The 9,839-nt window shown below is 41.0% G+C and overlaps 1 protein-coding gene across 2 annotated transcripts in view; it reads right to left on the bottom strand.

The window, feature by feature from the left end:
• KIF15 (kinesin family member 15) overlaps positions 1 to 9,839 on the bottom strand; it is an 80,523-nt gene that overhangs the window by 54,143 nt on the left and 16,541 nt on the right. For both annotated transcript variants that reach the window (XM_055079951.1, XM_007120816.3), the window contains exons 6-7: positions 2,819 to 2,916; positions 1,333 to 1,512 (exon numbers count right to left, since the gene is read on the bottom strand). In XM_055079951.1, coding sequence (XP_054935926.1) covers positions 1,333 to 1,512; positions 2,819 to 2,916 — 278 coding nt within the window. The remainder of the gene's footprint in view (positions 1 to 1,332; positions 1,513 to 2,818; positions 2,917 to 9,839) is intronic.

Genomic DNA, 9,839 nt, shown 5'->3' with positions numbered 1-9,839 from the left:
AGGTCATGGAAGCAACCTAAATGCCCATCGACAGACAAATAGATAAAAAAGATGTGGCACATGTATACAATGGAATATTACTCAGCCATAAAAAGGAATGAAATTGAGTCATTTGTAGAGACGTGGATCGATCTAGAGACTGTCATACAGAGTGAAATAAGTCAGAAAGAGAAAAACAAATAGCATATATTAACACATATATGTGGAACCTAGAAAAATGGTACAGATGAACCAGTTTGCAGGGCAGAAATAGAGACACAAATGTAGAGAACAAACGTATGGACACCAAGGTGGGGGAAGTGGCGGGGTGTGTGTGTGTGTGTGTGTGGTGGTGTGATGAATTGGGAGATTGGGATTGACATATATACACTAATATGCATAAAATGGATAACTAATAAGAATCTGCTGTATAAAAAAATTCAAAAAAAAAATGAATAGAATATTTTGCAAATTCCTGTCAAAAGGTTTGTTTGTTCTGAGCTGAATGGCCAAAAGAGGTTGCCTTTTGACACCTAACAAGTAATAAACAAGGGTAGAAAATAGAGGGAACAGCCAGCTGGTTTGAAGGGCAGAGATCCCAGGAGCTCTTCAAAAGGGCAGCTCTGGGCTTCCCTGGTAGCACAGTGTTTAAGAATCTGCCTGGCAATGCAGGGGACACAGGTTCGAGCCCTGGTCCAGGAAGATCCCACATGCCGCGGAGCAGCTAAGCCCGTGTGCCACAGCTACTGAGCCCACGTGCCACAACTACTGAGCCCATGTGCCACAACTACTAAAGCCTGCGCGCCTAGAGCCCGTGTTCTGCAACAAGAGAAGCCACCACAATGAGAAGCCCACGCACCGCAACAAAGAGTAGCCCCACTCGCCACAACTAGAGAAAGCCTGTGCACAGCAACGAAGACCCAATACAGCCAAAATTAAATAAATAAATAAGTTTTTAAATAAATAAATAATAATAAAATAAAACTCTAACTCTATATCCTTTAAAAAAAAACCCAAAAAAACAAAAGGGCAGCTCCCAGGAGGAACAACTAAAGGGATATGGTCACTCACAAACTGCCCCCCAGTGACACATAAGGTGGTTTTTAAGAGTCTATGACTGGAATGAACAACACCAAAATAACACAAAATCAAGGAGTCACACTTCTATTTTAACTAAGGGGAAATTTATAAAACAGTGTCATATCCTTCTTTCATTTCTTCTCATGAACATTCTGGTTATGGCTTTACAAAACATTTTTAGTAACTCAACTCTTTTTTTTTTTTTTTTGAGATCAAGGTGCTGGTCACAGCATGCTATGTTGCCTATGAATCAAATTGCTCAAGGCAGGGTACCTGATAGGCTTCAGCAGCTGAGGTCACCACCTGCTCCACAGCACCAACAATGAAGACTCCCTTCTTAATATGCTCCCTTAAGTACAGTCCAGCCGATGCAGAGTCCAGCAGGTCATAGATCTGCTCATTGTAGATTTCAATAAAGGAGCACTTACAAAGAAAACTCTTTCCAGCTCCAGCCTGTAAAAGAGAAGCCTGGTTTAGCTATATTCTTTTCATGAGTTCATCCCTAACTTTCATGAGCATTCATCTTTCACTCACTTCACAACATATAAATTTCCTACAGCATTATCCTTTACACAATACAGGACACTTAAAAGTCAGTTTTAAAATGTAGATGACTAGTTTCTGCACATCAGTACACTTTAAAGCAGCATCGAACTGTGTGCCTCAGAACAAAGACAGGGAGGTGGGACTTGAGCAATCCAAATAGGCAATTCCATTTTTTGTTTAACTGAGTTATAATTGATATACAGCATTATACTAGTTTCAGGCATATAACATAATGATTTGATATTTGTATATATTGCAAAATGATCACAATAAATCTAGTTAACATCCATTGCCATACATAGTTACATAATTATTTTCCCTTGTGATGAAAATAGCAATTCCATTTTCACTTGTCTTATATATGAATCAAGTGTTATATTCCTCAAACAACTGAAAATAATGTATTTTAAAAGTCTCTCTTTAAAAAAATAAACAAGTAAAAGTTTTCTTTAAAAAGCCTCGCTATAGGATTTTTAACCACAGAAATGCACATCACTAAACTTACTTCACTGGCACATAATATGTGTGTCTAACTGCAATGGTCAGGCATAGTTTCTGCAAAGGAGTAAGTGGTAAACCAATGCTATATATCAGACTTCTTGGCACATAGGTAATAGAACATAAAACACTAATGGCTCTTAAGCCTGCAATTCCCTAAGCTAAAGATGCACAACCAACAGAATGACCCAATCTGGGAGCCAATGGAAAATGGAAGGCCACATCGCTAGGATGATGGAGCCACACCACGTGTGAAGCAAGGAGAGCACAGTCAGGTGGTAGCAAGTGCTGCAAAGGAGGTACAGATGGGCCCATTACTAGTGGCTGTCATGAGGATGTAGGGACAGCTGCAGTCAACTGTGAGCCTAGGTGCAGGTAGGTGACGGAGCTTAATGAATTTGTTTTCCTCAGTTAAGATTTTCTTTTTACTTTCTCTCTTGTAAAATCTGAGAGCCTAAGAAGCACTACATTCTTCTTTCTTTCAATGTGGGTTCATGGATGATGCATGTTTTATAGACTAAAAACTTAGAAAATACAAAACTCAGAATCCTTAATTTTATCTTAAGAATTGAAAGATTTTTTTCTATGACTCTAGCCTATCCACACTGTAGACTACCAGTGATGCCCCTCCATGTATCATGAGCTAATTATTAGTAGTTAGCTACTCAAAACTAGGTATTTCATAGAATCCCTTTATTTTTACAATAAGTTTTACCTTCTCTTTTTCACGTTCAATTAAGGAAAACAAATATTCAAAGCTTCGTGGAATTACTCCTCTCAGGTTATGAGAAAAATTATCAGATTCAGATGGTCCTAAAGAAAAATGTAAAAAAATACATATATAGCTGTTCATTTTTATTCTGTTAACAGGAGTCTTTCAAAACAGCAACAATGAAAGGCAATTCATATAGAAAAGACAAATTGTATAATCAGTTTCTGTCAGGCCCCCAAACAAGATAAATCGTGGTCTGTAAGAGATGGTATAATAGAACCTGCCTATCAATGGGACTGAAGGGAAGGGCCCACAATAGCCACTAAGCAATTTTAAAAAGTAGTTGTTGTTTGATAAATTAAAAAATCCATTTCAGTCCCAAGCTTGAAATTTTTCCTTCTGCAGGTACCAAAATTAGCAGAAATAACAAATAATTGTACTTTACTGTTGCATAAGACATTCTGTCTCCTAGGCTGATCTTTATACACTGGCTGTGTGGCCACAGGCTAATTACTTAATCTCTTGGAGTTTTCAACTATAAAATGCAAATAATAATGGTAATAACTATCTCACAGGGTATAAAAATTAGTATTAGCTAGTATTTTCTTAATTGGGCAATAAAAGCCAAGCTGATAAGAAAGATGCTATAGGAATTCTTCACAAGATTTCTGTACAGACAGAAAACTGAAGAGCAATCCAATCTCTATTTTGTTAACATTGGGGAAAAGGGGAGATGTGAATGGATATGTAAACAGCAGGATTTTTTGGATACTAATTCAAGCTATAGCTATATTTGCCAGAAAAACAACTATAAAGCTAGAAAAGATCCAAAAGTTACTATATGTATTAGTTAAACATGCCCTAGAGGGACTTCCTTGGTGGTACAGCGGTTGAGAATCCACCTGCCAATGCAGGGGACACAGGCTCAAGCCCTGGTCCGGGAAGATCCCACATGCCAAGAAGCAAGTAAGCCCGTGCACCACAACTACTGAAGCCCATGTGCCTAGAGCCTGTGCTCCACAACAAGAGAAGCCACCGAAATGAGAAGCCAGCGCACTGCAATGAAGAGTCGCACCCGAGTTTCCCTGGTGGCACAGTGGTTGAGAGTCCGCCTGCCGATGCAGGGGACATGGGTTCGTGCCCTGGTCCAGGAGGATCCCACATGCCGCGGAGCGGCTGGGCCCGTGAGCCACTGGCCGCCGAGCCTGCACATCCGGAGCCTGTGCTACGCAACGGGAGAGGCCACAACAGTGAGAGGCCCGCATACCGCAAAAAAAAAAAAAAAAAAAAAAAAAAGAGTCGCTCCCCGCTTGCCACAACTACAGAAAGCCCACACACAGCAATGAAGACCCAACACAGCCAAAAATCAATCAATCATAAGTAAATTTATTTAAAAAATATATATATGCCATAGAGACCAAAAGAACTAACAAAATGCTGGTGTATACAAGAAAGTTACAGAAAATAAATTTTAAAATATTATCATCATCTTGGTGTGCTATACCTAAAATATTTTAAATGGCCCTTGTAAACTGTACCTTAAAAAATATATATCTATAAAACAGGGCAGAGAAATGCAAGTACATGAACACAGAGGACAGATATTAGAATATGTGCAGATAATTTTATAACATTTTCCTGCTAAATACTATATAAAGATACTCAAAATATTCATTATAGTTACCTGATCATCTCTTGCCTAGCCTCCTGCCTTGGCTCCCAATCTTGCTTCGGCTCTAGCCCCTCCTATAGTCTCTATTCCATTCAGCTGCCTGAGTAGTCCTTTTAATTATACATCAGATCATGTAATTCTTCTTTAAATAAACAAAAAAACAAACAAAAAAAACCTTCCCATGACTTCACATACCCTCATGAAAAATTCCAAAATCCATGACCTGGCCTCAGGCTACAATTTCAACTTGCCCCTTATTCTGTAAAATTCCACTCTAGCCCCGTGTGTCTTCTTGCTGTCTCTTGAATGCTCTTGAGCATGCTCCCAACTCAGGGCCTGTGCATTTGCAGGGATGGTCCCTCTGCCTGGAAGATTCTTCTCCCAGAGTCTTATGGCTCCTTCTCATTTCACTCAGTAATTCTCTTCAAATGTCACGCTGAGAGGCCTCTCTGACCCACCTAACTAAAACAGCACCCCTTGCTCTTTTCCATCCTCTTATTTTTCTTCATAGCACTTACTACCTCTGGCATAATTACTAGACATTTATTTGCTTTTACTTGTACATTCCCCCCTGAGAATATAAGCTCCATGAGAGCCTGGACATTGCCCTGTATTTGAATAGACCACCAGCGCCTTGAAGAGTGCCTGGCATATTTTAAGCACTCACTTATATGTTGTTATAACCTCAGAGAAGGGAAAACCTTTCTTACTAAAACTCACAATTCAGAAACCATTAAAAAACAAAACAAAAAAACCTGAAATTCAACCACATAAAAATAAAAAACTTTGGCATCAGAAAAAATTAAATAAGCCAAAAGAAAAAACCTACAGAAAAATCTGTAATCTATATCATAGACAAAGAGCTAATCTATTTTATGAAGAATCCCCACAAATGAGTAAGAAAAAGACAAGATAATTATTTATTTATTTATTTATTATTTTTTATTTTTTTTGCAGTATGCAGGCCTCTTACTGTTGTGGCCTCTCCCGTTGCGGAGCACAGGCTCTGGACGCGCAGGCTCAGTGGCCATGGCTCACGGGCCCCGCCGCTCCGCGGCATGTGGGATCTTCCCAGACCGGGGCACGAACCCGTGTCCCCTGCATCGGCAGGCAGACTCTCAACCACTGCGCCACCAGGGAAGCCCCAAGATAATTTTTAAATAAGAAAAAAGCTTGAGGAACTTCCCTGGTGTCACAGTGGTTAAGAATCCACCTGCCAATGCAGGGGACATGGGTTCAAGCCCTGATCTGGGAGGATCCCATATGCCGCAGAGCAACTAAGCCCATGCGCCACAACTACTGAGCCTGTGCTCTAGAGCCCTCGAGCCACAACTACTGAGCCCACATGCCACAACTACTGAAGTCCGTGCACCTAGAGCCCATGCTCCACAGCAAGAAAAGCCACAGCAATGAGAGGCCTGTGCACCACAACGAAGAGCAGCCCCGCTCACTGCAACTAGAGAAAGCCTGCGCACAGCAAAGAAGACCCAATGCAGCCAAATATAAATAAATAAATTTATTTTTAAAAAAGAGAAAAAAGCTTGAAAGGGCATTTTACAGAGAGGTTATTCAAATGTCCAATAAATGTATAAAAGGTGCTTAGTAGTCAATGGACATCAAACAAGTGGAAATAAAAACACGAGATAGTACTATACATACTCCAGAACAACTAAAATTTTTAAAATGGACGATACCAAGTGTGGACATGGATGTGGAGCACTGGGAAATTCCACGTCTAAGCATCTCCATCATGACCTTTTTACTAAAGCTGAACATATATATGCTATAAACCAGCAAGTCCACACCCAGAAGTTTAAAGTTCAATAGATATGCACCATAAAAGACACACACAAGAAAAAAATGTCCATAACAGTACTATTCATGTGCTCTAAAACTCTCTGGCAACAGCAGAATAGAAAATGTGGAACTCCTTTAAGATGGCAGTGTGGGAAGACGCAGACTTAGCATCTCCCCACAACCAGGGTGGCTGCCGGCCACTGGTGGGGGACTCTGACCCCAAAGAGATAGGAGGAACCCAAGTGAACCGGTAGGATGTAGGGGGACCAAGGTGGGAGGAGAAGTGGAGGCCAGACAGGATCAGCTCCCCTGAGGCTGGGGAGATCAGGAGAGGGAGGTGGGAGGGACTCTCCCAGAAGAGTGGGAGAGGAGCGTAGGGCAACTGCCTGGCCCACTGGTGTCAGGGAGGCTGCTGAGCTCCCAAGCCAGTTCCCCCCCAACAAAGCCCCATCCAGGCTGCATGGGTCCTGGGGGCACAGGAGGGAGGCCGGGGAGATCAGGAGTGGCAGGTGGGAGGGGCCATCGAGGAGGAGCGGGAGAGGAGCAGAGGGTGTTTTCCCTGCCCACTCGGGCCCAGGGAGCCTACTGAGCTCCCAGACCAGTTCCCTGCCCTCCAAGGCCCACCTCGCACTGGTCCTGGGGGTATAGGAGGGAGGACAGGGAGATCAGGATTGGCAGGTGGAAGGGGCCCTCCCAGACCCCAGACCGGAGGAGCAGGAGAGGAGAGGAGGGCGTTTGCCCCACCCACTCAAGCCCAGGAAGCCTGCTGGGCTCCCAGGTGAGGTCCCCAACGCTCTGAGAGACATGCCTGGGCCCCTTCTGTTCCTTGAGCCTAAACCCCACCCCCCCACAGCTCCCAGGGCCTCTTCCAGCCCTGTGGGTGCTAAGCATTGGCCCCACCCAGCACCCAAAACTCACCCTTGCTTAGGCCCTGCTCTCCACAGCCAAGGCCTTCCTCCGTCCTTTTTTTTTTTTTCTTTTTTCTTCCCCCTCCTCCTCTTTTTTACTATTGTGGTACTGACGTACCTTCCAGTTGTTGATTCATCTATATTTTTATTTTTACATTCTTTCTAATATATCTATTAGTTTCCTAGTCTAATTTTATTTTTTACTTTGTTATTGTTCTTTTTTTTTTGCCATCCCACGTGGCTTGCAGGATCTTGATTTGCGAGCACAGGGTTGGGTGGAAGCTCCTGCAGTGGGAGCTCCGAATCTGAACCACTGGACTAACAGAGAACCTCAGACCCCAGGGAATATTCATCGGAGTGAGGTCTCACAGAGTTCCTCATCTCAGCACCAAGACCCAGCTCTACCCAAGAGCCTACAAACTACAGTGTTGGAAGCCTCAGGCTAAACAACCAGTAAAACAGGAACACGATCCCACTCATTAAAAAAAAAAAAAAAGAGAGACAGCAAAAAAATATGTCACAGATGAAGGAGCAAGGTAAAAAAACCTACAAGAACTCGGACATAGAACGGAAGCACGGTGAGAAAATACAAGAAATGTTTAATAAAGATCTAGAAGAACTAAAGAACAAACAAACAGAGATGAACAACACAATAACTGAAATGAAAAAGACACTAGAAGGAATCAATAACAGAATAACTGAGGCAAAAGAAGGAATAAGTGAGCTGGAAGACAAAAAAAAGAGAGACAGCAAAAAAATATGTCACAGATGAAGGAGCAAGGTAAAAAAACCTACAAGACCAAATAAATGAAAAGGAAATAGGCAATCTACCTGAAAAAGAACTCAGAGTAATGATAGTAAAGATGATCCAGAATCTCGGATATAGAATGGAAGCACGGTGAGAAAATACAAGAAATGTTTAATAAAGATCTAGAAGAACTAAAGAACAAACAAACAGAGATGAACAACACAATAACTGAAATGAAAAAGACACTAGAAGGAATCAATAACAGAATAACTGAGGCAAAAGAAGGAATAAGTGAGCTGGAAGACAAAATGGTGGAAATAACTTCCGAGGAGCAGAATAAAGAAAAAAGAATGAAAAGAACTGAAGACAATCACAGAGACCTGTGGGATAACACTAAATGCACCAACATTTGAATCATAGGGGTCCCAGAAGAAGAGAAAAAGAAAGGGTCTGAGAAAATATCTGAAGAGATTATAATGGAAAACTTCCCTAACATGGGAAAGGAAATAGTCACCCAAGTCCAGGAAGCACAGAGAGTCCCATGCAGGATAAACCCTAGGAAAAACACACCAAAACACATATTAATCAAACTAACAAAAATTAGGTTCAAAGAAAAAATATTAAAAGCAGCAAGGGAAAACCAAAAAATAACATGCAAAGGAATCCCCATAAGGTTATCGCGGATTTTTCAGCAGAAACTCTGCAGGCCAGAAGGGAGTGGCAGGATATACTTAAAGTGATGAAAGGGAAGAACCTACAACCAAGATTACTCTACCCAGCAAGAATCTCATTCAGATTCGATGGAGAAGTCAAAAGCTTTCCAGACAAACAAAAACTAAGAGAATTCAGCACCACCAAACCAGCTTTACAACAAATGCTAAGGAAACTTCTCTAAGTGGGAAACACAAGAGAAGAAAAAGACACACAAAAACAAACCCAACTAACACACCATTGTAAAGCAACTATACTCTAATAAAGATGTTAAAAACAAACAAACAAACAAACCCCAAACAATTAAGAAAATGGTAATAGGAACATACCTATCGATAATAACCTTGAATGTAAATGGATTAAATGCCCCAACCAAAAGACACAGACTGGCTGAATGGATACAAAAACAAGACCCATATATATGCTGTCTACCAGAGAACCACTTCAGACCTAGGGACACATACAGACTGAAAGTGAAGGGATGGAAAAAGATATTCCATGCAAATGGAAATCAAAAGAAAGCTGGAGTAGCAATACTTGTATCAGATAAAACAGAGTTTAAAATAAAGACTATTATAAGAGATAAGGAGGGACACTACATAATGATCAAAGGATCAATCCAAGAAGAAGATATAACAATTAAAGATGTTTATGCACCCAGCAGAGGAGCACCTCAATACATAAGGCAACTGCTAACAGCTATGAAACAGGAAATCAACAGTAACACAATAATAGTGGAGGATTTTAACACCTCACTTACACCAATGGACAGATCATCCAAACATAAAATAAATAAGGAACCAGAAGCTTTAAATGACACAATAGACTAGATAGATCTAATTGATATTTATAGAACATTCCAGCCAAAAGTGGCAGAATACACTTTCTTCTCAGCTGTACATGGGACATTCTCCAGGACAGATCACATCTTGGGTCACAAATCAAGCACTGAAAAATTTAAGAAAATTGAAATCATATCAAGCGTCTTTTCTGACCACAACGCTCTGAGACTGGAAATCAATTATAGGAAAAAAAGTGTAAAAAACACTGGAGGCTAAACAGTGTGCCTAATAACCAAGAGATCACTGAAGAAATCAAAGAAGAAATTAAAAAATACATAGAAACAAATGACAATGAAAACACGATGACCCAAAACCTATGGGATGCAGCAAAAGCAGTTCTAAGAGG

Source organism: Physeter macrocephalus, chromosome 18 (assembly GCF_002837175.3).
Source record: "Physeter macrocephalus isolate SW-GA chromosome 18, ASM283717v5, whole genome shotgun sequence".
Lineage (NCBI taxonomy): Eukaryota > Metazoa > Chordata > Mammalia > Artiodactyla > Physeteridae > Physeter > Physeter macrocephalus.
The sequence above is the reverse complement of the archived record's forward strand: the minus strand, read 5'-3'. Positions and strand labels throughout refer to the sequence as shown.